Source organism: Symphodus melops, assembly GCF_947650265.1.
Source record: "Symphodus melops genome assembly, chromosome: 18".
NCBI lineage: Eukaryota > Metazoa > Chordata > Actinopteri > Labriformes > Labridae > Symphodus > Symphodus melops.
In genome coordinates, this window is record NC_136708.1 from 16797813 (window position 1) to 16825178 (window position 27366).

Here is a 27366-nt window from a genome sequence, read left to right on the forward strand (position 1 = left end):
AAAGATGAAACAGAAACTTTCACCTGTTCTGTTGCATCTTAATTTACCAGAATAAAGTGTGATCTACGCTGGCTATACTGTGGTCTTTAACAGAATGATATTGTCCAAACAGCTTCAACGTGCGATGACGCCTCCGCTCGACAGCTCTAATTATAATAGAATCAAACGGTCACAAGACTCGTCTGTGTGATATTTTTTTTCCAATGGCTTTAGACTTGACGAGGCTTACATTTTTACAATTTGAAAAGCTGCAGTATCATATGGCAAACTTACCAATTTAATCACAAGGAAAGCATATTAAATAATTTTAATCACTCATCATTGTACTACGTATACAATGTGAACATAAGTGGTCCAAGGATAGATAAAGTACTCCTTTTCTGACCTCCATGAAGGGGTACTTTACAACTATTGCTTGGGTTCTGATATCACAAAAGGTGAAGTAGAATTATACACAAGCCCAGTAAATTTAATTGCACATTTTGGGAATCTTTTGACATTTCCAGCAACACATGTGAAGTTACCTTAAAATTCAGTAAATTGATGTCATACAGGCATTTTATACACTTAACCAGTCTGCTTTGAGTGTGTGACGTTTGCACAATGTAGGCATTTGTTTTACTTTAATGAAAGATATTTTAGGCTCTTTAGAAGAGGTCTAAATTTCTGAGACTTTATTGAATCAACTAGTAAGTGCATCACAGAGTCAGACTGACCTTAACCCCTGCAACGTTTGCATAGTATCATTCAATTTAAACAAACCAAGATTTGCCCTTTTAAAAATCTTTATTTTTAACATCAGAAATTACCCTGAAACATGTTTTGCAGGAAGTCTTGGCGGTGCCTAGAAACAAAGAAGAATTTGGTTAGACGTTAGATTGTTTTAATAATTTTCAAAAGGGCAACACTCACCTTTCTATCAAAGCATTGTTCTTCACAGATCTTTTCATTGGGCCTACAAACCTCCGCAGAGCACATAAAATGGATCTGCAGAAGACAATGAAAGTTTATACACCTTTTGGCAACATTCTGCAGCAAACAAACTTTCCGAATACTTGAACTCACTTCTTCATCAAGGTACTGGTTTGTATTTTGCTCCATAAACTGGAACGCCTTTACTACAAACCGCCTCTGGTATCGATTTGTAGGAAGGTCACTGACTGTAAGGATGGCCACATGTGGATCATATGGGTTGGCACACCTGCAAAGACAGAAAGTCAATGAACACCAACACATTTTAATGGAATCATGAACATAAAAGGGAGTTAAGAAACCCGTACCCTTCAAAGACCAGCACCAGTGCAGTCTTTGAAGAACGAGAGTAAGCTATACAGTAGTCGACCAGAATCACTGCATTTGGTATTGGAGACTGAAGCCGTAGTTCAAGATACACTGGCTTGCCCAGGAGCAGGTGCAGGGGTGCATGGCAAGCAGAAAAGAAGCTTGAATAAGTTGAATCTGTTGGGTTAGGCAAAACGTGCAGTGAGTTCCAAAATGTTCAAGGTTTTTAATTCAAATTTAGGGATGGCAATGTTGGAAAATTGGATACTTTACCTCTAGCAATTCTCAGCTGAACACCATATACACCGTTGGAGACTATAGCTGATGGTAAGCTGGAACTTGGTGTTAAGACCAGATAGCCAATGCTTGCCAGTGAATGCAAAGTACCAGTATCTGGTTTGCCATATCTACATTCTACAAGGAACCTACAGAGAAATGTAAACTGTAACACATGGTACTACATCCAAAATGCCATTAAAGAGAAAAGAAAAAAACCCACTTGAGTGGATCACTTCTTGAAATGACACCATACTTGAGGTTCAGAGAGGGGAGAATTGTGTGTACTTCAGCCAAATAGACCTTTGTGTCACCAACCATCTGTGAAGAACAAACTTTGTTAGGTGTGAGCCTCTTCATCGTACACAAGTTACTTCCTGGGACAATCTCAGACCACATGCAGTTTTAGACTTGTCCATATTGCATCTCAGAGAAAAGTAGAGATATAATTGTTCTCAAGATGAGGACAGTACCAAGTGGATTTACGTCTCAAAAAAAGTCCATTGTTGAAAAGTTTGCATTTGAAGCTTCAACTGAGGTGCCATGCGGCACAATTTTCAAACTTATTTAGCCGTTCCCAAGTCATCCATTTAATAGAACCCCAGGGCTGCAATGCTGAATAGGAAAAGTTTACTTAAAACTACAATAAAGTACAACAGCAATTTGGATGTCGCGTTTTAAACACTTACGTAAGTCCGAGTTCCACAGTCTGTAACTTTGAACTTAAAGATTGCCACCTTGTTGTTGACAATGACCGGTTTACAATTTGGACTGGCAGGAATGACAAGTTTGGTGGGGTCCACAGCAGCAGATGCAGAGTCGTAGCGAATGGCAAACACGAAGTTTTGATCTCGAGTGCATGCTGGATAGAAAACAGGAGTCACTTGAAAGCAAACATTTCCTGCAAGAAAATGTTTAATGAAGATAATTTACTACAAGCAATAGAAGCCATACCATCCATTGGGTAGTAGCAGGTAGACGGAGATGAAAAACAGCATCCCATTTCCTCACAAGCTGAGGGAGACATTCCCATCTGACCACAAGGCAGTTGCTCCCCAGTTGGAATGGCACAAACTAAAACATTTTAAATCAGCACCAATGTAAAAATGCCCAACATTCAATACCAAGTATCCTTTCGAATGTGGCACTCACATTTTAACCCACTGGGAGTGGTTGGATCACTTCCTGGAGGGGGAAGAACTGTCATCTGGTTTCCACCAGGTGTACCGCTGGTTGGGTTCATAGCAGGTAGTATGCTTTGCTTATTGCATGCTTTAGGGGGCTTGGATGGATCACTGAGAGGAGGGGGCAGTACTGGGGACGGTGGACAATATGCAGTAGTAGCTTGTGAGCGACCAGCTTTGTCATGATGCAGCAAACGCAAGGTATATCCATCATTTTCCTGAAAAATGTAAAATATAGCTTTAGGCCAAGAAATCCACATGCCAGTAAATTACAATTCAGTTTATGCATTTAATTCTTAAAAACTTACTTTTTTCACATAGCATCCAGAGAAGGGTACATGAAGGGTATTTGTAAGAAAAGCCAATTTATAACCACATGATGGTTCAACTTTTACGACGGGGATAAACTCGTTGCCTGTGGAGGGAACATACTGCCAAGTTAGCAGACAACACAAAGTCATCAATTCAATGTCAACACAGAATTAATACATACCATCCACGTTCACATTCACTTTCCTCAATGAACAAGGCAGAGTAATTTTGAAGCCAGCGTCACTGCAAAACACAACTAACCCACTAGAACTGGGAGTGCTACTTCCTGGCCAGCTCGTTGGAGGGGAAGGTGGCATCTGGTTTTCACCAGGTGTACCGCTGGTTGGGTTCATAGCAGGTGGTATGCTTGGCTTATTGTATGCTTTAGGAGGCTTGGATGGATCACTGGGAGGAGGGGGCAGTACTGGAGATGGTGGACAATATGCAGTAGTAACTTGTGAGAGGCCAGATTTGTCATGATGCAGCAAACGCAAGGTATATCCATCATTTTCCTGAAAAGTAAAAATACAGCTTTAAGCCAAGAAATCCACAATTCAGTTGATGCATTTAATTCTAAAAAACCTACTTTTTTCACATCGCATCCAGAGAAGGGTACATGAAGGGTATTTGTGAGAAAATCCAATTTGTAACCACATGACGGTTCAACTTTTACGACGGGGATAAACTTGTTGCCTGTGGAGGGAACAGACTGTCAAGTTAGCAGACAACACAAAGTAATCAATTCAATGTCAACACAGAATTAATACATACCATCCACGTTCACATTCACTTTCCTCAATGAACAAGGCAGAGTAATTTTGAAGCCAGCATCACTGCAAAACACAACTAACCCACTAGAACTGGGAGTGCTACTTCCTGGCCAGCTCGTTGGAGGGGAAGGTGGCATCTGGTTTTCACCAGGTGTACCGCTGGTTGGGTTCATAGCAGGTGGTATGCTTGGCTTATTGTATGCTTTAGGAGGCTTGGATGGATCACTGGGAGGGGGGGGCAGTACTGGAGACGGTGGACAATATGCAGTAGTAGCTTGTGAGCGACCAGCTTGGTCATGATGCAGCAAACGCAAGGTATATCCATCATTTTCCTGGAAAAAAAAAAAAAAAAGTAAAATATAGCTTTAGGCCAAGAAATCCACAATTCAGTTTATGCATTTAATTCTTAAAAACTTACTTTTTTCACATCGCATCCAGAGAAGGGTACATGAAGGGTATTTGTGAGAAAATCCAATTTATAACCACATGATGTTTCAACTTTTACGACAGGGATAAACTTGTTGCCTGTGGAGGGAACATACTGCCAAGTTAGCAGACAACACAAAGTCATCAATTCAATGTCAACACAGAATTAATACATACCATCCACGTTCACATTCACTTTCCTCAATGAACAAGGCAGAGTAATTTTGAAGCCAGCGTCACTGCAAAACACAACTAACCCACTAGAACTGGGAGTGCTACTTCCTGGCCAGCTCATTGGAGGGACAGCAGGTGTACCGCTGGTTGGGTTCATAGCAGGTGGTATGCTTGGCTTATTGCATGCTTTAGGGGGCTTGGATGGATCACTGGGAGGAGGGGGCAGTACGGGAGACGGTGGACAATATGCAGTAGTAACTTGTGAGAGGCCAGATTTGTCATGATGCAGCAAACGCAAGGTATATCCATCATTTTCCTGAAAAGTAAAAATACAGCTTTAGGCCAAGAAATCCACATGCCAGTAAGTTACAATTCAGTTTATGCATTTAATTCTTAAAAACCTACTTTTTTCACATCGCATCCAGAGAAGGGTACATGAAGGGTATTTGTGAGAAAATCCAATTTATAACCACATGACGGTTCAACTTTTACGACGGGGATAAACTTGTTGCCTGTGGAGGGAACATACTGCCAAGTTAGCAGACAACACAAAGTCATCAATTCAATGTCAACAGAATTAATACATACCATCCACGTTCACATTCACTTTCCTCAATGAACAAGGCAGAGTAATTTTGAAGCCAGCGTCACTGCAAAACACAACTAACCCACTAGAACTGGGAGTGCTACTTCCTGGCCAGCTCGCTGGATCGGAAGGTGGCATCTGATTTCCACAAGGCGTACCGCTGGTTGGGTTCATAGCAGGCAGTGGTACAGGAGCCACCGGGTGTCCTTTATAGAGTCCACTGTCCCAGCTGCGTGGCTCAGAATATCCTGAGTCTGCCTCAAATTGATGGGGAGCAGGCGGGTCCAAGTAGTCATGGCTAGCCTCACCAGCAACTTCAAAGAAATCTTCAAGTAACTCTTCATGGTCTGAGTTGCTGCTTTCATCTTCTGGAAAAGGAATTAATTGTTAGAAGTTTCAGGAGACAGCAGTCTATTTGCCATGCTTTTTTAAACTATAGGGCACCCTTTCAGGCAAGAATTTTTTTCAAAAAAGTAAATAAAGGCTACAGTTAAACACTCAAAAACTAAATTGGTAAAATAGTTTAAATTAAAGCTGCCTTACATTAAATGTCAGTGCATATTATAAATCAAGTGAGACTGTAGTGATAACCTTAGTTTAGCAAGGTTGCTGCTTTTATTGCAAAGTCATTCAAATTGGCACTTTTGAAACCTTAGGGCTTTCCACAAAGCACCATGCTCTTGCTTTTAACAACCAAAAATGTATTAAGTGGGACAGTCCTCTGTGAAAGGCCTCTAGGTCTCATACCTGGTGTTGTTGGGCTCATAGCATATGGTAGCTGACCCCAGTCAGCCTTCTGCAACACATTGAGACGCTCCTCTTCATTGAGACGCTCCTCTTCATTTATCCACTCCCATCCCTGGACTGTAAACAGCAGCAGAGTCCCAACCAGAAACACCAGAATCTCGAGCCCATACCGTGCCATGTTGACTCCAAGTGAAGCCCTCCAACAGCTGCCAGACACCTGATCTAACTGATGCCTTTGCCTTGCTTTAAATATCGCCTTGAGGTTAATTGGTTGCACCTGGCTGCCGCTGATTTGTTCTTAATTAGAGTCCCACGTGCGTGAATGAAGACTGGCTGGCTGTTTCATGTTTTGACAGTTCATGGTAGAAACTTTACTTTTCTTTTTTTACATTTATTTGGCTTCTAAAGTTCAAAGTCCCACAACAGTTACATTGTGTTCACTGACACACCTTAGATAGCCTCACTGAAGATTATTTTAAATGTAATTGTAAAATTGCTTTTATGACTTATCTTGTCATTTCTAAATTTACTTAGACTTAGTTATATAATGTTCAGTAAAACTGGATTTCGCTTTTTTTTTGAAGATTTATTTTGAAGCTTTTATATCATTATTTAACAGTACAGTGGATAGAGTAGGAAGCCAGGAAGAGAGTGGGAAATGACTTGGGAAAACCGTCAAAACATCGCAGCCATGATTTGTTGGAAAAAAATACCACAGGGGTTTATGAACTAGCCATATATGCATGGCTTATGATTGACATTGGATTTTTTTCTGTAACTTGGTTTCTTATTTTTCTGACACATTCTTTAAACTCAGCAATAATTTTCCCAAAAATGTTCAAAAGAAAACGCATATTCACGTTACCAATATATGTGAATATACAAATCCTCACATCATTTTTTGATATGAATAATCTGAAAAAAATGAAGACAGACATTTCTTAGTATGGTAAAGAATGTATTGCATATTTTAAGTACACCAATGCACCAATGAGTCCCAAAAGCTTGAACTGATTTCTTCAACAACAAAAAAAAACAGCTCTAAGGTGACACCAAAGTTACTTTCTCTTTCAATGAACAAAGAAAAAGATGAGTCTGACTTAAATAATTACACCACATCATAACACATTTAACATGTGCCTCAAAAATAGAATCAGAGGAAGTATGCTTTGTGAAAGTGTGGCTGGGCACCAAAGGGATCATTATGGAGTCGAATTGAAAGTGAAAAGGTCCAATGGACGAGCAGATGGGATATTTGAAACTTAAATCTCTACCCACAGTGCTTAGTGAATGGTAAAGGAACATACTATAAGGCTGAGTTCAAGCTGCAAGGGTCGGATCGTTTACTCAGATATGATTTCTTTTGCCTGTCTGTTGACATTGTGTTTGAAAGGGCTGTATCAGACTCCACACATAAACATCTGATTTGTGCTGTCCACACAGTCAAAACAAAAAAATCTGACCCGAGACACAGGAGCAACACAAATTGGACTCTGTCTGCAGTGTGAGACCAAACTGTAGAGCGAACCTCACCTGCTGGGTCTTCTGGTAAGCCTCAATGCAGTTGAACCAGGCCAACACTGGACCCTTGTCATCAGTGGAGCCTCTTCCATAGAGCTTACCTGCAGTGACAAAACTGTGGTTTAGTTTGAAGGTCTGGAACTTAATGGGATTATAGCAGCCTAAAAGTGTTTCCTTTATTTATTAGAAGAAGAAAAGAAAGACTTCAGATTTCAGATTATCCCCCTGTTGAGAGCTTGTTATACTGCTGACCTTTGTTTTTGGTTGATCTGAAAATATTCAAGTATAAACAGGATTGTGTGAGAATGTGATGAAGTCCCTCGTGAAACAATGCTGTGAAATAATGTAGCGTAAAGCTGATCCAATCTTGGAATGCTCCTTTAACTTTGTCTCCAAATCAACAAAGAATGACGTTTTATGTGATGATTTTCATTTTTAAAGCTCTGTATATTTTAGGTCTTCATCAGTGATGTTTTAATTTTGCTATCGAAAATATGGATCTAAATATTTGAAAGTGGCGACATCAGCCAGATCAGAGCTGAGCAGGAAGGAATGAAACGAGAGGAAGAGGATATGGTACTTTCAGTCAGCTGACAGTCACCAGTGTCACATCCCCGGGTTAAGTGTCTATTTATTTTCTGTTTTCCTCTTGTATCATGTCCTGTGCTTGTTTACTCGTTACTCACCCTGTGTCTCGTTTCAGGTCTGTTGGCTGCACGCCCTTCGCCCAGTGTGTCTCAGCCTGCTGATTACCTGATGTGTCTCACCTGTGTCTTGTTAACTCCACCCCCTGTTCAGTATTTAATGTCTGTCTCCCCCTCGCTCTGTGCCAATTCTGTACCTTTGCTTTCTCGGACTGACTTCGGTGTACCGAACCCTGCCTGGATTAAACATTTTTGAGAAACTGTTTTTGCCTACCGAGTCGTGCATTTGGGTCTCTTTGTGTGTTCGTGACAACCAGAAGTTACATAAGAACATCAAAGATTCTGTATTAGTGGCAAAAAAAAAACCTTGACCTCATTTTTGTACAATCACAAGGTCATCAAAATCAAAGTCCTGTGGCTTAATAATGCAGCATTACAGATAAGAAAACTTATTGTGAATGCTTCATCTGTCAAGTACAACTGCATTTAAAGTAGCTGACGAGGTTTATTAGTGCTGGTAAATGACGCCTCATATCAGACATTAGAAACACATTAGAAATAAAATACAGCTTAACATGAAAAATGTCTGCGTAACATCTGTGATCTGAAGTTAAACTCCTCCCTCAAGACCAGGTGTTTTTAAGAAGCCGATTGTTTACTGTTTCACTAAAATACAACAGACTGTGTTCAGCTCGGCCTGCAGATAAGACATGACTGAGAACACCTCCCAGCCCTGAACCATGAGGTAAGTGAGATGGACTTTGTAGCAAACGTTAATGTGATCACAAGAACAAGGCTGATAAAAGCTCAAAGAGTATCTCAGTTAAGTATATCTGAAATGAGATGCAAAGCCACGTTCATTTACATATACATGCTGTGATGTCACTAAATTTGTTTTGCCGTCTGTGCGCATGCGTGACAATAAAACAGGTCTCCGTCTAGAGCTCCGACCAAAGAAGCAGTGCTGTTTTTCTTCCATAACTAAATAAGCTAGTGATAGCTTGCCATCTCTGATGACTGTAACCACGCAAGACTGCTGCAAGGATGTCTAATGCTACACTTTTTTTCGATTTTTTCGATTCTGTCGCCTGATTCTGGCTCAGTTTCGCTACATGTTCCTTTAACTGTCCTGCCTCGCCTGCAGCTCTGTTGTTTCAGTGACATTTGATACAAAAGGTTGCCAAAAAGAATGGCGTAATATGTCATTACATCTTGGACTGGAAACAGTAGCCTGAAAGTTGATGAAAACATTTCTCGTATGTCAAGTCATGAATTAGACAGGAATTTTCATTTTGTTTCCCTTGTAATCAAATATGAATAAACACAAAAGAAAAAATGCTAATGTTGACTTCAAGTTACACTTGAACTTTTATCAGGCAATGTACCATGACTAAAAAAAAATCTTTGATTAATTAAATGATTAAATGATTCGTGGAAAATCCACGCATGTTACATTTTATTAACATTGCCTGCACAAGTTTGAACATTTGTTTTTCTACTTCAATCAACTGTCTTTATATAGCATACCCTACAGTTAACAATTTGAGTCAAGCACACAAGAACATGACCAAAGAAAAATCTTGAATAAGTGAAACAAGAATTGCTAGATAAATCTATAAATAGACAATGCATAATGGTAAGCTGTAGCAAATATTTCTGATATATTTATTGTGACAGATTTTCAAACCATGTCTGTGACAACCATAGACTGCCACCACACTGTGGGGATCTGTGTTGTCCTTTATTTTAGCAGGGAGGACCCACTGAGATTGAGGTCTTGAAGGATAAAAGTTGCTATTAAATCCTTTTCCTAAATGTTGTTAATAGAAATCTGACTCCTCTAAATAATTACCTCAAATCTCTGCGCATTCTTTTGATGGGATGAGAGGAATGACTGAAGACGTCTCTTTCAGGTTAACAGAGTTTATTAACCCGATGAATCAAGAATACAAGTTACAGAGTCTCTGGGTTCAACACTACGTGTCCCTGACAACAGACAGATACCTGGCCAGTTCTCGAAGTCTGAGCCCCGACTTTCTTTCCCTGAACCTTTTTATACACTAGACCACAGACTGTAAAAATAATGGACGGGACAAGGTCCCCTGTGGAGTGAAGCTTTTATTTTTAGAGCTCCCCCTACTGACTGGCTGCAGTATAGGTCATCAACCCCGCCTCCTCAATGATAACAAACAGGATGCGGGTCAAACTGTTCAGTTAAAATACTCGTCACATAATTTTTTTCCAGACCTAAACTCTGCTGTGATCATTAGTTATAATCACCCTACATGGTGTTCAAGTGCTCATTTTTCTGTGAAGTTTGTTTTAAATAAGTTATTTGAGGTTAAAAAACGGGATTTTACATCATACATGACGATGATTGACAGCCGCGGATCTTGCGTAACTCTCCTTGTGAATATCAGTTGCGTCGTTAATGAAAGCCGAGGAGCCATTTAACTTTTCAGTTCAGGCTTTTCGTCTTTTTTAAGGTCAAAATGATTTGTTCTGCAGTAAACTGTTCTAACTGACATGCAGATTCTAAGGGATCTTTGCTGTTTTTTCGGTAAGTAAAAAAAGTTTGATTTACGTGTCAAGTGTTATCTAGCAAGCTAACACATAAGTGGTCTAAGCTAGGTTACTTATCCGGCATGATTTATGTTTTTTTATTATTATTAACATGAGCAAATAATAAAATAATAACTGAGTTGCCATGTTTCTTGATATTGTTATATCGTTATTGTGATTGGAATTGTATTTAAAACCAGAGATCGTAATAAAAGATCAGCTCATCGATGCGGTTTATTGACTGTACATTTTTACAGTCTATGACAGAGACTAACAGAAAGGTGAACGCAAACATTAACAACCTGCTGCGGTGTAATGAAATATGAACGAACGAGTCACGATTGTTGACACGGATCAACGAGCATCATGCTGTTTAAACCTGCCAAATATTATGCATTGGCTTCCACATACACTACCAATTCAACAGTCACAAGTTCATCATATTTTAAATTTAATGACGCTCGTTGAGAATTTGAGTTATAAATTGACTAAACCTGACCAAACTACAAACACTGCTAATGCAGGAGACCGGCGTTACACATAACAGGCTCAGGAGGAGACATAGGCTCAATGAAAGGAGGCATAAAGATCATGTTTTTCCCAAAATACATTAACATGTTTTTTTAAAAGTCATGAATTTTTTATTTTATAAACAAAACTGAACATCACTGCCTCTGCATTCAAAATAATTTCAACATTGACATGTATGTCTTCCTATTTTGCTCTTTTCACTAACATATTTTGAAATAGGCATTTTCTGTCATCCCCTCCGGTGCGCTCGTCTCCTCCTTCTAAAGCCATGTCATCATAACACCGGTTCATTGCCCAAACATAACTTTTTTGGCTGTAGAATATTTTGGTACCTATTCCAAACTGATGCAAATGTTTCAGTAGCAATTGAGGGAGAAAGATTTTGGACAGATGAGCGAGATTAATGTGTCATTTGTCATTACGCACAGAGGAGAAAGATGAAACAGAAACTTAAACTTTCACCTGTTCTGTTGCATCTTAATTTACCAGAATAAAGTGTGATCTACGCTGGCTATACTGTGGTCTTTAACAGAATGATATTGTCCAAACAGCTTCAACGTGCGATGACGCCTCTGCTCAACAGCTCTAATTATAATAGAATCAAACGGTCACAAGACTCGTCTGTGTGATATTTTTTTTCCAATGGCTTTAGACTTGACGAGGCTTACATATTTACAATTTGAAAAGCTGCAGTATCATATGGCAAACTTACCAATTTAATCACAAGGAAAGCATATTAAATAATTTTAATCACTCATATTCATTGTACCACGTATACAATGTGAACATAAGTGGTCCAAGGATAGATAAAGTACTCCTTTTCTGACCTCCATAAAGGGGTACTTTACAACTATTGCTTGGGTTCTGATATCACAAAAGGTGACGTAGAATTATACACAAGCCCAGTAAATTTAATTGCACATTTTGGGAATCTTTTGACATTTCCAGCAACACATGTGAAGTTACCTTAAAATTCAGTAAATTGATGTCATACAGGCATTTTATACACTTAACCAGTCTGCTTTGAGTGTGTGACGTTTGCACAATGTAGGCATTTGTTTTACTTTAATGAAAGATATTTTAGGCTCTTCAGAAGATGTCTAAATTTCTGAGACTTTATTGAATCAACTAGTAAGTGCATCACAGAGTCAGACTGATCTTAACCCCTGCAACGTTTGCATAGTGTCATTCAATTTAAACAAACCAAGATTTGCCCTTTTAAAAATCTTTATTTTTAACATCAGAAATTACCCTGAAACATGTTTTGCAGGAAGTCTTGGCGGTGCCTAGAAACAAAGAAGAATTTGGTTAGACGTTAGATTGTTTTAATAATTTTCAAAAGGGCAACACTCACCTTTCTATCAAAGCATTGTTCTTCACAGATCTTTTCATTGGGCCTACAAACTTCCGCAGAGCACATAAAATGGATCTGCAGAAGACAATGAAAGTTTATACACCTTTTGGCAACATTCTGCAGCAAACAAACTTTCTGAATACTTGAACTCACTTCGTCATCAAGGTACTGGTTTGTATTTTGCTCCATAAACTGGAACGCCTTTACTACAAACCGCCTCTGGTATCGATTTGTAGGAAGGTCACTGACTGTAAGGATGGCCACATGTGGATCATATGGGTTGGCACACCTGCAAAGACAGAAAGTCAATGAACACCAACACATTTTAATGGAATCATGAACATAAAAGGGAGTTAAGAAACCCGTACCCTTCAAAGACCAGCACCAGTGCAGTCTTTGAAGAACGAGAGTAAGCTATACAGTAGTCGACCAGAATCACTGCATTTGGTATTGGAGACTGAAGCCGTAGTTCAAGATACACTGGCTTGCCCAGGAGCAGGTGCAGGGGTGCATGGCAAGCAGAAAAGAAGCTTGAATAAGTTGAATCTGTTGGGTTAGGCAAAACGTGCAGTGAGTTCCAAAATGTTCAAGGTTTTTAATTCAAATTTAGGGATGGCAATGTTGGAAAATTGGATACTTTACCTCTAGCAATTCTCAGCTGAACCCCATATACACCGTTGGAGACTATAGCTGATGGTAAGCTGGAACTTGGGGTTAAGACCAGATAGCCAATGCTTGCCAGTGAATGCAAAGTACCAGTATCTGGTTTGCCATATCTACATTCTACAAGGAACCTACAGAGAAATGTAAACTGTAACACATGGTACTACATCCAAAATGCCATTAAAGAGAAAAGAAAAAAACCCACTTGAGTGGATCACTTCTTGAAATGACACCATACTTGAGGTTCAGAGAGGGGAGAATTGTGTGTACTTCAGCCAAATAGACCTTTGTGTCACCAACCATCTGTGAAGAACAAACTTTGTTAGGTGTGAGCCTCTTCATCGTACACAAGTTACTTCCTGGGACAATCTCAGACCACATGCAGTTTTAGACTTGTCCATATTGCATCTCAGAGAAAAGGAGATATAAATCCACTTGGTACTGTCCTCATCTTGAAAAGAATTATGTCTCAAAAAAAGTCCATTGTTGAAAAGTTTGCAGTTAAAGCTTCAACTGAGGTGCCATGCGGCAAAATTTTCAAGCTTATTTAGCCGTTCCTAAGTCATCCATTTAATAGAACCCCAGGGCTGCAATGCTGAATAGGAAAAGTTTACTTAAAACTACAATAAAGTACAACAGCAATTTGGATGTCGCGTTTTAAACACTTACGTAAGTCCGAGTTCCACAGTCTGTAACTTTGAACTTAAAGATTGCCACCTTGTTGTTGACAATGACCGGTTTACAATTTGGACTGGCAGGAATGACAAGTTTGGTGGGGTCCACAGCAGCAGATGCAGAGTCGTAGCGAATGGCAAACACGAAGTTTTGATCTCGAGTGCATGCTGGATAGAAAACAGGAGTCACTTGAAAGCAAACATTTCCTGCAAGAAAATGTTTAATGAAGATAATTTACTACAAGCAATAGAAGCCATACCATCCATTGGGTAGTAGCAGGTAGACGGAGATGAAAAACAGCATCCCATTTCCTCACAAGCTGAGGGAGACATTCCCATCTGACCACAGGGCAGTTGCTCCCCAGTTGGAATGGCACAAACTAAAACATTTTAAATCAGCACCAATGTAAAAATGCCCAACATTCAATACCAAGTATCCTTTCGAATGTGGCACTCACATTTTAACCCACTGGGAGTGGTTGGATCACTTCCTGGAGGGGGAAGAACTGTTATCTGGTTTCCACCAGGTGTACCGCTGGTTGGGTTCATAGCAGGTGGTATGCTTGGCTTATTGCATGCTTTAGGGGGCTTGGATGGATCACTGGGAGGAGGGGGCAGTACTGGAGACGGTGGACAATATGCAGTAGTAGCTTGTGAGCGACCAGATCTGTCATGATGCAGCAAATGCAAGGTATATCCATCATTTTCCTGAAAAATGTAAAATACAACTTTAGGCCAAGAAATCCACATGCCAGTAAATTACAATTCAGTTTATGGATTCAATTCTTAAAAACTTACTTTTTTCACATAGCATCCAGAGAAGGGTACATGAATGGTATTTGCGAGAAAAGCCAATTTATAACCACATGACGTTTCAACTTTTGCGACAGGGATAAACTTGTTGCCTGTGGAGGGAACATACTGCCAAGTTAGCAGACAACACAAAGTCATCAATTCAATGTCAACACAGAATTAATACATACCATCCACGTTCACTTTCACTTTCCTCAATGAACAAGGCAGAGTAATTTTGAAGCCAGCATTACTGCAAAACACAACTAACCCACTGGAACTGGGAGTGCTACTTCCTGGCCAGCTCATTGGAGAGACAGCAGGTGTACCGCTGGTTGGGTTCATAGCAGGTGGTATGCTTGGCTTATTGTATGCTTTAGGGGGCTTGGATGGATCACTGGGAGGAGGGGGCAGTACTGGAGACGGTGGACAATATGCAGTAGTAACTTGCGAGAGGCCAGATTTGTCATGATGCAGCAAACGCAAGGTATATCCATCATTTTCCTGAAAAGTAAAAATACAGCTTTAAGCCAAGAAATCCACAATTCAGCTCATGCATTTAATTCTAAAAAACCTACTTTTTTCACATTGCATCCAGAGAAGGGTACATGAACGGTATTTGTGAGAAAATCCAATTTATAACCACATGACTGTTCAACTTTTACGACAGGGATAAACTTGTTGCCTGTGGAGGGAACAGACCGTCAAGTTAGCAGACAACACAAAGTCATCAATTCAATGTCAACACAGGATTAATACATACCATCCACGTTCACATTCACTTTCCTCAATGAACAAGGCAGAGTAATTTTGAAGCCAGCATCACTGCAAAACACAACTAACCCACTAGAACTGGGAGTGCTACTTCCTGGCCAGCTCGTTGGAGGGGAAGGTGGCATCTGGTTTTCACCAGGTGTACCGCTGGTTGGGTTCATAGCAGGTGGTATGCTTGGCTTATTGTATGCTTTAGGAGGCTTGGATGGATCACTGGGAGGAGGGGGCAGTACTGGAGACGGTGGACAATATGCAGTAGTAGCTTGTGAGCGACCAGCTTTGTCATGATGCAGCAAACGCAAGGTATATCCATCATTTTCCTGGAAAATGAAAAAGTAAAATACAGCTTTAGGCCAAGAAATCCACAATTCAGTTTATGCATTCAATTCTTTAAAACTTACTTTTTTCACATAGCATCCAGAGAAGGGTACATGAAGGGCATTTGTGAGAAAATCCAATTTATAACCACATGATGTTTCAACTTTTACAACAGGGATAAACTTGTTGCCTGTGGAGGGAACATACTGCCAAGTTAGCAGACAACACAAAGCCATCAATTCAATGTCAACAGAATTAATACATACCATCCACGTTCACTTTCCTCAATGAACAAGGCAGAGTAATTTTGAAGCCAGCATCACTGCAAAATACAACTAACCCACTAGAACTGGGAGTGCTACTTCCTGGCCAGCTCATTGGAGGGACAGCAGGTGTACCGTTGGTTGGGTTCATAGCAGGTGGTATGCTTGGCTTATTGCATGCTTTAGGGGGCTTGGATGGATCACTGGGAGGAGGGGGCAGTACTGGAGACGGTGGACAATATGCAGTAGTAACTTGTGAGAGGCCAGATTTGTCATGATGCATCAAACGCAAGGTATATCCATCATTTTCCTGAAAAGTAAAAATACAGCTTTAGGCCAAGAAATCCACATGCCAGTAAGTTACAATTCAGTTTATGCATTTAATTCTTAAAAACCTACTTTTTTCACATCGCATCCAGAGAAGGGTACATGAAGGGCATTTGTGAGAAAATCCAATTTATAACCACATGACTGTTCAACTTTTACGACGGGGATAAACTTGTTGCCTGTGGAGGGAACAGACTGCCAAGTTAGCAGACAACACAAAGTCATCAATTCAATGTCAACAGAATTAATACATACCATCCACGTTCACATTCACTTTCCTCAATGAACAAGGCAGAGTAATTTTGAAGCCAGCGTCACTGCAAAACACAACTAACCCACTAGAACTGGGAGTGCTACTTCCTGGCCAGCTCGCTGGATCGGAAGGTGGCATCTGATTTCCACAAGGCGTACCGCTGGTTGGGTTCATAGCAGGCAGTGGTACAGGAGCCACCGGGTGTCCTTTATAGAGTCCACTGTCCCAGCTGCGTGGCTCAGAATATCCTGCGTCTGCCTCAAATTGATGGGGAGCAGGCGGGTCCAAGTAGTCATGGCTAGCCTCACCAGCAACTTCAAAGAAATCTTCAAGTAACTCTTCATGGTCTGAGTTGCTGCTTTCATCTTCTGGAAAAGGAATTAATTGTTAGAAGTTTCAGGAGACAGCAGTCTATTTGCCATGCTTTTTTAAACTATAGGGCACCCTTTCAGGCAAGAAATTTTTTCAAGACCCCCCCCTGTTGAAAGTCCAGAAAAATATTTATAAAACTTTGTAAATAAAGGCTACAGTTAAACACTCAAAAACTAAATTGGTAAAATAGTTTAAATTAAAGCTGCCTTACAGTAAATGTCAGTGCATGTTATAAATCAAGTGAGACTGTAGTGATAACCTTAGTTTAGCAAGGTTGCTGCTTTTATTGCAGTCATTCAAATTGGCACTTTTGAAACCTTAGGGCTTTCCACAAAGCGCCATGCTCTTGCTTTTAACAACCGAAAATGTATTAAGTGGGACAGTCCTCTGTGAAAGGCCTCTAGGTCTCATACCTGGTGTTGTTGGGCTCATAGCATGTGGTAGCTGACCCCAGTCAGCCTTCTGAAACACATTGAGACGCTCCTCTTCATGGAGACGCTCCTCTTCATTGAGATGCTCCTCTTCATTTATCCACTCCCATCCCTGGACTGTAAACAGCAGCAGAGTCCCAACCAGAAACACCAGAATCTCAAGCCCATACCGTGCCATGTTGACTCCAAGTGAAGCCCTCCAACAGCTGCCAGACACCTGATCTAACTGACGCCTTTGCCTTGCTTTAAATATCGCCTTGAGGTTAATTGGTTGCACCTGGCTGTCGCTGATTTGTTCTTAATTAGAGTCCCACGTGCGTGAATGAAGACTGGCTGGCTGTTTCATGTTTTGACAGTTCATGGTAGAAACTTTACTTTTCTTTTTTTACATTTATTTGGCTTCTAAAGTTCAAAGTCCCACAACAGTTACATTGTGTTCACTGACACACCTTATATAGCCTCACTGAAGATTATTTTAAATGTAATTGTAAAATTGTTTTTATGACTTATCTTGTCATTTTTAAGTTTACTTAGACTTAGTTATATAATGTTCAGTAAAACTGGATTTCGCTTTTTTTTAAAGATTTATTTTGAAGCTTTTATATCATTATTTAACAGTACAGTGGATAGAGTAGGAAGCCAGGAAGAGAGTGGGAAATGACTTGGGAAAACCGTCAAAACATGGCAGCCATGATTTGTTGGAAAAAAATACCACAGGGGTTTATGAACTAGCCATATATGCATGGCTTATGATTGACATTGGATTTTTTTCTATAACTTGGTTTCTTATTTTTCTGACACATTCTTTAAACTCAGCAATAATTTTCCCAAAAATGTTCAAAAGAAAACGCATATTCACGTTACCAATATATGTGAATATACAAATCCTCACATCATTTTTTGATATGAATAATCTGAAAAAAATGAAGACAGACATTTCTTAGTATGGTAAAGAATGTATTGCATATTTTAAGTACACCAATGCGCAAGTGTTGTACTTCTGCACCACAGGTCAAACAAACAAATCAAATTATTTTATTGGATAAGAATTATAAAGGAACTTCCAAAAACAGGATATTTTTTTTAAGCAATGACAAGTTCACTTGTAGGCGTTGGCTTTATGTTTGGGTAAAAAGTTGAAGTTCTTGGGTACAGGTCCAAGCAGCATTTCACTGGAGAAGGGCAAAGAGAGTCGACGGGATACATTCATATTAATGATTCACTTAATGCTTTACTTTGATTGACTTTTCTTTACAGTTTAGACAGTGTTATGCTCACCTAATCCTGACCCAATCTCCAACATGTTGACTGGCCATGAGTGACTCCAGGTAGTTTCTACCCATGTAGTACGGAGGTCGCTCATTAATCTTCTGAGGCACTCGTTCCAACAGACCCACAGGAATATACCTGAGAGAGAGAGAGAGAGAGAGAGAGAGAGAGAGAGAGAAGTACAATCTTTAATCCTAATTTGCAAAGTGCAGAAGTACATTTCTTGAGCAATTTGACAGATAAAAGTGCAAATGACGTTGAAGTGTAAATTTTATAAACATACAGCCACTAGAGCTGATGAACTAAAACACCACATGTCAATCCAGCAGCCAGGTCCGACATCTGTACAGCCAAGATACAAGTATTGCAGTTTTAAAAAGTCCCATATTTTATAGCAATTTGCAGCCCCTTGTATACATAATTGTTTTTTTACAGAACAATTAGAAACATTTTGAAGGACAGTCAAGTTGATCTGCTTTTCGACAATATTTCTGAATCAAGGAACAAACAGCAATGCCTGCTTTTAATATATGAGTTACAGAATATTGACAAGTGTATTGTTGCATACCTGCACATGAAGGAAAGCCACTCCAGCATAAAGTTGCGGGTCTTCTCTACTCCACGAGTGTCGGAGCCCCAGTGCTCAAGACCGAAGTTGCTGAAATCCCTGAGGATGTCCAGACGCTCACCAGATGAGATGTCCCAGTGCCTGCTCTCCTTTATTTCACTGAAGATCCATGGCTTAATGAGAGCCCCTCTAAAGAGAGCAAACCCCAACCAATGTTAAATATGCAGTAACGTACTGATTCTACATTTTCTATTTGCTCCTTAAATTAGTTTTGTAGCTTCTAAACATGGTTCCTGCTGTCTTGTAAGCTTGAAGAGATGCAGCATATAAACTAGGCCGTTTTATTTGTTTCCAATATTTTGAGTATACTGGATGTGACACCGACCTGGCAATCATAATACCAGAAACTCCAGTCTCTCTGGCTTTCATGGCGTCTTCATAGGACAGAATGTCTCCATTACCTGGAAGAATAAACACATTATCATCTGCAATAAATTCCTCTACATTATATATATTATTTAACAACCATAAAATCCAAAAAAATGACTATAATGCATCTTTTTTGGTCCACGAAAGATGAGGATCTGTTCAGCAGTTAATGCAGCTGCAGTCCAATTAAATCCACATACCAAAAAGTGGGACAGGACTGGCCAGCTTAGAACATGTGGTGATGTAATCCCAGTCGGCCAACTTGGTGTAGCGCTGCTCTCTGGACCTGCCATGCAACTAGAAGGCAAAACAAGAGTATCGACACTAAAATCCTGAATCATCTCGGATGCATTTAAAACTTCATGACAGAGAAAAGAAGAAAGGGAGACTAATCCGGGTGACACAAGTTTATCGATAATTCATCCCTTTTGGTGTCTCAAAGACTTACTGTGATCATTGAGACGCCCCATTTCTTCATCTCAGGGATGAGCTTGTGCGCTACGTTACACTTCTCCTGAACGCCGGTGCGGATCTTGACCGTCAAAGGCACGTCAAGGACCTATGGGAAGAAATACTCTTATTCAACCTTTGAAGATTTCCTTTCCTTTTATTTCCAGACTCGCTGTGTATGCATCAGGTGAAAAGATCAACACTTACATAGTTCATGCCCTTGATGATCTGTTCAAACTTTCTGGTGCGTGTCATCAAGCCGCAGCCTCCACCCTGAAGAGGGAAAGTAATTCAACACCATTGGATAAGAGTGCCATATTCATGGTTAATACCACAGACTGTGTTTTATGCACTCACTCAAAGAACAAAAAGACAGTTCATCTTTTAAGCTCTCACTCCTGATTCTACCACGTAAGTTAATCTAAACTGGCCTCTCTCTTTGACCTCGTGTTCTTGAGCAATAATATGTAGCTTAGCAAAAAAATTAGGAAGCTCATTTTGGAAAAATAATAAATCACAAAACTAGTTATATAAACAAAGCTGCTACAAAGTAAACTGCAGAGAGGTCGAACATAAAGGGCAGCAAACGTTGGAGAAATATACTTTAATGTGGAGGTTTTCACCTTCTTGTAGACGAGGTCAATGGGGCAGCCAGAATTTATGTCCACAAAGTCAACTTGTGTGTTGTTGTTGATGAGCTCTGCACAGCGCGTCATGGTGTCAGGGAAGCAGCCTTCTACCTGCAGAAACAATGACGACATCAGAGCAGAGGCCATCTTTAGTCTCTTGGGGGAAAAAAACCCCAGAGAAATGATCATTTAGCCACACTGAGGAGTTCTGAAGGGTCTAGAATAGATCTCTTATGTCATCACCTGGACACCAAAAACATCTTCACTCTCATGGCGTTTCAAGAGGGCCCACTCTGACTGCTGCCCCTGCAGCAGGTTTGTGCACATGGCCATCTCCCCACAGGTGATGTCTGCTCCGAAGCGCTTACACACACGACGGAAAGGTAGATTTCCACACTACACAGAGAGAATCTTTACTTCAGTTCACAAACTTATTGATGAGCCATCAATAATATCAATTATATTCTGTTCTGTTCTTCAGAATGAGATTTAAAAAATAATATAGCTCAGCCTGGAGCGACTTACAGTTGTTAGAGGAGCGAGGTAGAGCTTGTCTTGAAAGTCCACCTTAAAAACAGACGAGAGATATCAGCGCTACCCCAGAGATTTCTGTCTACTAGTAAATCTTTCCTTTTATAATTTGGTACATTATTAAGCAAGGAAAGGGATAACATGAATTTACTGGTATTATCTCAAACTACTCACAACAACCAAACTTTAAAGACTAAATAAGTTTGGCTGGGAATCGTACCTGTTTTTTTTCACATATACGCAACTTGACGACATCCACATCAGTCAGTGGGCCGACAGTCCTCAATGGAGGCTGTTTCTCTGGGATGGCCTGTGGCTTTTCACAAAGCAACCATGTAAATACACTTAAAAACAATCTCTGCTCTGTATATGATAAATACATAAGAAGGCAGTGGTCTAAGTATAAATGTATACCTGTGTTTCTGTTTCAGTAGACTGATGCTGATCCCCTTCTGCTGGATCTGCAGATACTTCAAGGACAGGAGCGTTACCTGGTTGTGTCAGAAGACTGAAATGTGATACTAATACGGCTCAAGTTCAAATTCAACTTTCTAAAACAAGACTTTTAAAAAATCAAATATGGAAAGTCAACACTGAACCCAGCCTTAAATTTCTCAGCGACACCACCTGAATAGCAGTTCTTAAAGATCCAGGATCAAGATTCATAAAGATAAATAAACAGATTTTAAATAAAAATACACATTCATGCTTAGAAAGGAAACTAACAATATTCCCAAAGTAAATTTTCACTGCCATAAGATCTTGTATTTTTCTTTCTTATTTTGGACTTTTGGCTCTTCTTAGGAAGAAAACGTAGAGTGGGATTAACATGCTGGACAGGAGCCACAGGTCGGACTTGAACCTGCGCCTCCGTACATGGGAGGCGACCTCACTGCTAAGCCATTGCAGCCCCCTTTAAATGATGAATTTGGGAGTTTCACTCAAGACAGTGTATCTAAAAGCTCTTCTTCAGTCAGCTTACCCTCCCCTTGCTGTTCTCTTTTGTCTTTGTTGTTTGGGAGTGTTTTCAGGTAATCCTCTGACTTCTTGAAGGCCACCGAGCGCTTCCTCAGACTATTCTGGAGGTCTTTACTCAGGCTGTTTTTCACAGCGGTTCTGCCCTCATGGGCCTTGATGAGGTCTGCGTTCTCCATGCTTTTGAAGTCAGGTGTAGTGTGCGCCTTGGCGAAGCGGCAGGATAGACCGTAACAACACTTTCCGAATGTATCATAGAGGTAGCAGCTTTCCCCAATGTCAGCGGGTTTCGTGGACAAGTACTCTGCAACGTCATGGTGAAAGTGGCACTTGACTCCAAAGGGGCATTCCCTGTTGTCCTGCATAGAGGGGATAAAGGCATTAAGTATATAATAGGATGGGTTTTTTTTTAAAAGTTAGTTAGAGTAACCTACAGTACCTGAATGACTGAGAGACACAGGCGCCTCTCGTCGTAAGCAGTAATTTTAGTGCGAGGTCTTGACTTGTTCTGTCCTCGATGTCGTTTGCCATCTTGTTTCCCCCATTTGTTAGTATCCTCAGGCTCCACTTTGAACTTCTTAACTTCAGGTTCCTCAACACACGTCTCCTTTGTCTGCTCATCTTTGTCTTCCTTGCAAACTTTGCCTCCGTTTCTCACCTGCCACTCAGAATCGACAAACCCATGAAACTTTTCTTTGGTCGTTAGAAATCTGAAAATGCAAGAAGAAAACTATAAAGATGGGCTTTAATAACAACAACAACAACAACAACAACACAGACGATAACCTGAGTAGGAATTGTGTAAAGCCACTGCATGATGTGTGAAATCTAAGTTGACACACTTTGCAAGAAGTTAGGTGTTTACAATATAGTTTTATAAGTAGTTTTTTTTTTTTTTGCTGACTGCGCATTCATGTTGGCAGAAAAGGCAGCAATCGGTGTTAGGCAGTTATGTGGGTGTGGGGAGCTTTTAGAGAGTCCAGTCTGCCCTGCTGAAAGAGGATGGATTATGCTGTTCTGTTCCAGTAGAGGCCATATTAAGGGCAAAGTCTAACAAAACAAGATGGAGCAAATGAAAACTGCCTGTTTGACGATTTTAAACAAAGTTTCAATCACAAGTGTTGCTGAATTTCTAACTTCTTTCCATAACAATGTTGTAAATGTCACATGATCTGTATTAATATAGATTGATTCTAATTAAATACTTTGAACTCTTGACGATATACAGTAGCTAAGCTGTAATTTCCGGCTGTGTCCTCCACGGATGTCTTTTACTTACTCTTGTCTGATCGCAGCTTCACCCTTTACTGCTACATCTTTCTTCTTTTCATCGTTTTCCTCCGCCGTGGTTTCCATCACAACTTTAGAGAGTTCCTCCACTCCTTTAATCTGAAACACGTCGATACATCATCTGATCACGTTGAATCTAACCATCTAATCTGAATGACACGCTATTTATCTCGTCTATAAACCATTAATAACACACAAACAACGATGATTATTCAACTGGATATTTAACAAATATTAATTCGTAGAAATTGGCTTGAAAGAATGCAATGATAAACGCATAAAACTGGACTCTTTAATTAGACTTAATTCAAATTTCATGTCACCAGTTTTTTAAGTTGCAGTAAACAGAGGCTCATGTTAGTGACGCTGCTAACAGGCTAACAGGCTAACGGTTAACATAAACAGCCGCCTGCTCGCCAACAAACGTAAAGCCCATTTAAAGCTAAATATTGTCACAATTCAAAGGAATGCTGACTTAAATCGTGCATGTGCCTCAACAGCATACCTTCACAGCAACAACCCCACAACGTGAAAAAGGAGCTGTGCATCGGGTTTCTAAGGGTCCGTGTAGTACAACCCGACGATCTTTGGTTCCGGGTCTTAGTTTGAACAGAAATGCCTGAAAGCACATTCATTTCATATAACCTTTGACACATGGACTCAATTGTCAATACTTTTTAAATGTAATTTTATTTCAAGATAGAATCACAAACTTCAATTTATAAATTCATCATCCCCCTCGCCTTGTCTGGTTTACAATGATTGCATTTGTCTCTTGGTTTAGGGTTGATTTCCACTATTTTCTGAAATGTATTATGTAAAAATGAGTCAAGCAGAATTTATTCAAGAGAAGGACAAAGTGTGGTCCTGCCTGATATTGTGTAGGACATCAGAGAAGAAACTAGAGCAGTAAAAAAACAACAAAAAACATGATTACGTTCAAGCAACATTCAGCATTATAACTTAAATTCATCTTGTAGGGCTGCAAGTTTTTCTATCTTTGCATCAAAGCGTTTGTTGCTGGAGTCCAGGATGTTGATGTCATTTCTCTGGAAGTCGTATCCCAACTTATTCAGCTGCTCTAGTCGCCCTTTCATGTTCTGTGTGCTGTAGTCTAAAACCTTTGGCTTTTGCAGTATCTGATTTATTGTTATTCCTCCTTGAAGGAGACAGTCCAGCTTACAGCTCAGTGTGTCTGGCCCATGATACAGAACCATTGGATAACTGACTATCAGTTTGTTTATGTCAGCCTTTTGGCAGCCAAGTGCAAACATCTTCTGCTCTAAATGGTTGAAATTCCTTTTCAGGTATTCATTGGAAAGGTCCAGAATTTTTGCCCCTGCGCCCTGAAAAAGAACAAGCAGTTCTGCATCACTTAGATTGAGAGAAGCTCTCAACATGTCTATGTTTGTCCTCACCCTCTTAGTGCTTTTAATGAGGATGTAAAGATTTCTGGATATTATGTTTTTGGCGAAATTCTCTGGACTCTGTCCCCCGAGTTCAACACAGATGTCCTCCAGTAACTCCACCATCTGCCTGTTGAGCTCTAAACTGTTAGAGAATGTCCGTGGTGCTGTTGCCAGCAGCCGATGGAGGTCTTTGGTGCTCAGTCCCAGTGAGGTCAGAAAAGCTATGTTCTTCTCCAAGTTTCCATTATCACTGGAGCGGAAGAAAGACTCGGGTGAACGATCCAGGATGTTGACTATTTCTTCATCCGTCTTGAAGATTTTCCTCCACAGCCTCCAACGCTGCTCCATGTGTTCGATCGAGCGGGTGATTGCACGGGGATAACGTGATATGATTCCTGCGATAACTTTGCGGCTGGCTCCTTTACCTTGAAGAAATTGATCAACGCCTTGCTCATTGGTAAATAGTTTGCGGAAAACCCCCGGCTGCCTCTGGCGCGCCTTCCTCACATCAACTCCCATGAGATTCAGGTTCTCCAGCAAAGATTCATTCTCTGTAGCTGGCGGCTTCGGTTCACCATTTGTTGTAGTTGAGCTGCAAAGCCATCTGGGAAAGTAGGTGGACGTCAATTGTGCTGCAACAAGCATGAAGTGGCTCTGCAATGTCAGCGATCGATGGAGGCTGAAGAGAGCCCTGATTCCAGATAGTGTGGACATTTTTTTTCTAAATAGGGCTGCTATGAACTCTAGTGTCAGTAGACCTAAAAGAAGAAAATAAACACGATTATTTACAAATCTAGTCAACAAAACAAATCATAATGACCATTATCAATTGGTTGTACACAGTGCACACCGACATGTTTGTAATATGTAACATATAGTTCATAATGAAATCTGATTGATTAGCTCTAACTTGTACTTTCTTTATTGTCATTTAAATTTGAACTTTACAGTGCAGATAAGAACGAAATTTCGTTGCATTGGCTCGTTGTAGAGCAGGATAAAAAAGCAGCATCAAGGAATGTAGAATGTAGTATATCTGCACCTTATTTACAAAATAAGGTGCATATATAAATAGATATACTTAATCCAGGGTTAGAGGAGTGGAGTAAAGTGGCTTATTTTGACATATTTTGTCGTGCACAACACAACTGTTGGGCCAGAGTTAACTATAAAGCTAATTTTACATCTGTGGTCCCTGAGCACAAGATCTAATAAAAATACATTATAAAATAAACAATTAAAATGCAACACAGTTACAAACTGTATATCACATTAAAAAAAAAAACTCATCTCATTAAAGCTGTTATCATACACTAAGCTGAAAAGTCACCTCACATAACTGTGATATAAATAAAGGGAATTTCGAGAATCATACAACCAGAACTTCTCTACGTGGATTTATAAGGAAGTAAATACAACTGGCCGACAGTGTAACAAACAAACAGAAGTCATGACGAGGACATAACACAATACAACGACAAGGATAATAATGCAGAAAGACGACACATGAAGATGACAGAGAGTACAACAAAACTACATCAGTTGAGTTTAAAGCTGAATTGATAAGTACAAAAAAGTCGTCAGGTAATGTATTTTCCATTTGGTAAGTGAAAGAGAAGCCCTGTCCAAACTACTACTCCTCCTAAAAGTTTCATAGTGTAAGTTTAATTCAATATAATACATACCTTTTCAAACGTTTTGTTATACAATGACCAGAAACAAGCTGATGAGACAGGCATGTTTTCAGCCGATTCCTAAAAATCGAAACTGATACTTTGCAAACTCTCGCGAGATTTATCATCTGTGCAAAGCGCTTGATATGGACTTAGTGTTCTTTACTGCCATCTCGCGTTTTGGAGTTCATGTGGATTCTCCGTTCAGTCCGGCCACTAGATGGAATCAAATGACCTAAAACTGGTTTTTCAAGGGTAAATAACGTTTCAATCTAATGGTGGATACAATGATCAGATAGTGTAGCCATTTATAAAACCTCAATCAATTATAGTATAATTTCCTGCAAATGTAAAATAAATATTCTTTAAAGAAGACAAACATAACAACACATTTATACTATTGATTATAAATAAAGGTTCCACATGAAAAGTTGTTTGGACTGACTTTCAATAATCTTCTAATAAGGCATATGCAATTCTTTACAATCCATATATCTTGTTTCTATGCAGCATTGTTTTTGTCAGGATTATGTTCCCCTATTTGTATTCATTTTTAGATGACGTTAATTATTTTCTATACACTGTAAGCTATGTTCACAATTAATAGTAGGCTACAAACATAGTAGAACCCGAAGATTCAACAACTTTCAGAGACATGACCTCATGACTGGTAGAGATTATCATAAATGTATTGCTGAGGAATCACTGTATTATTATTCAGTCACCAACAAAGCTTGCAGAGTGTTATGTCCATTTCGCTTGCTTCATTCTAAATCCTAGAAAGATGTATGCTCTCACATAGCAAGGTGAGTGTATTGGATTGTGTGTAACATTAGGTTATTCATTTTAGACAAACAGCTGGCAATCATTGTATTCCCATGAGGTACAAGGCAGCATTTGGCATGTGG

At 39.9% G+C, this 27366-nt stretch overlaps 4 protein-coding genes across 4 annotated transcripts; all 4 read right to left on the minus strand.

The window, feature by feature from the left end:
• Positions 1-767: 767 nt before the first annotated feature.
• On the minus strand, positions 768-2805 carry LOC306839190 (zona pellucida sperm-binding protein 4). The gene is made up of 9 exons (XM_079367736.1): positions 2710-2805; positions 2512-2631; positions 2247-2419; positions 1781-1878; positions 1555-1706; positions 1281-1458; positions 1066-1201; positions 913-987; positions 768-844 (listed from the first exon to the last, which is right to left on the minus strand). Exons 1-9 carry the CDS (start codon positions 2798-2800, stop codon positions 806-808), a joined length of 1062 nt encoding a protein of 353 aa, XP_079223862.1. The 5' UTR covers positions 2801-2805; the 3' UTR covers positions 768-805.
• Positions 2806-12223: 9418 nt separating this feature from the next.
• Positions 12224-17462, minus strand: LOC306839183 (uncharacterized protein). Its single transcript, XM_079367728.1, has 18 exons — positions 17218-17462; positions 16435-16800; positions 16252-16358; positions 15856-16162; positions 15673-15779; positions 15261-15591; positions 15076-15182; positions 14689-15001; positions 14504-14610; positions 14164-14413; positions 13966-14085; positions 13701-13873; positions 13237-13334; positions 13011-13162; positions 12737-12914; positions 12522-12657; positions 12369-12443; positions 12224-12300 (listed from the first exon to the last, which is right to left on the minus strand). The coding sequence occupies exons 1-18, from the start codon at positions 17411-17413 to the stop codon at positions 12262-12264; spliced, it is 3162 nt and encodes a 1053-aa protein (XP_079223854.1). The 5' UTR covers positions 17414-17462; the 3' UTR covers positions 12224-12261.
• Positions 17463-18171: 709 nt separating this feature from the next.
• dus3l (dihydrouridine synthase 3-like) lies at positions 18172-23994 on the minus strand. Its single transcript, XM_079367733.1, has 16 exons — positions 23882-23994; positions 23366-23475; positions 22526-22796; positions 22094-22445; positions 21526-21602; positions 21332-21427; positions 21106-21147; positions 20824-20976; positions 20575-20691; positions 20159-20224; positions 19950-20060; positions 19702-19798; positions 19458-19533; positions 19073-19261; positions 18514-18642; positions 18172-18407 (listed from the first exon to the last, which is right to left on the minus strand). The coding sequence occupies exons 2-16, from the start codon at positions 23440-23442 to the stop codon at positions 18335-18337; spliced, it is 1926 nt and encodes a 641-aa protein (XP_079223859.1). The 5' UTR covers positions 23443-23475; positions 23882-23994; the 3' UTR covers positions 18172-18334.
• A 55-nt stretch (positions 23995-24049) lies between these two features.
• On the minus strand, positions 24050-26521 carry mterf1 (mitochondrial transcription termination factor 1). Its single transcript, XM_079367735.1, has 2 exons — positions 26471-26521; positions 24050-25543 (listed from the first exon to the last, which is right to left on the minus strand). Exon 2 carries the CDS (start codon positions 25497-25499, stop codon positions 24333-24335), a length of 1167 nt encoding a protein of 388 aa, XP_079223861.1. The 5' UTR covers positions 25500-25543; positions 26471-26521; the 3' UTR covers positions 24050-24332.
• Between the last annotated feature and the right edge of the window lie 845 nt (positions 26522-27366).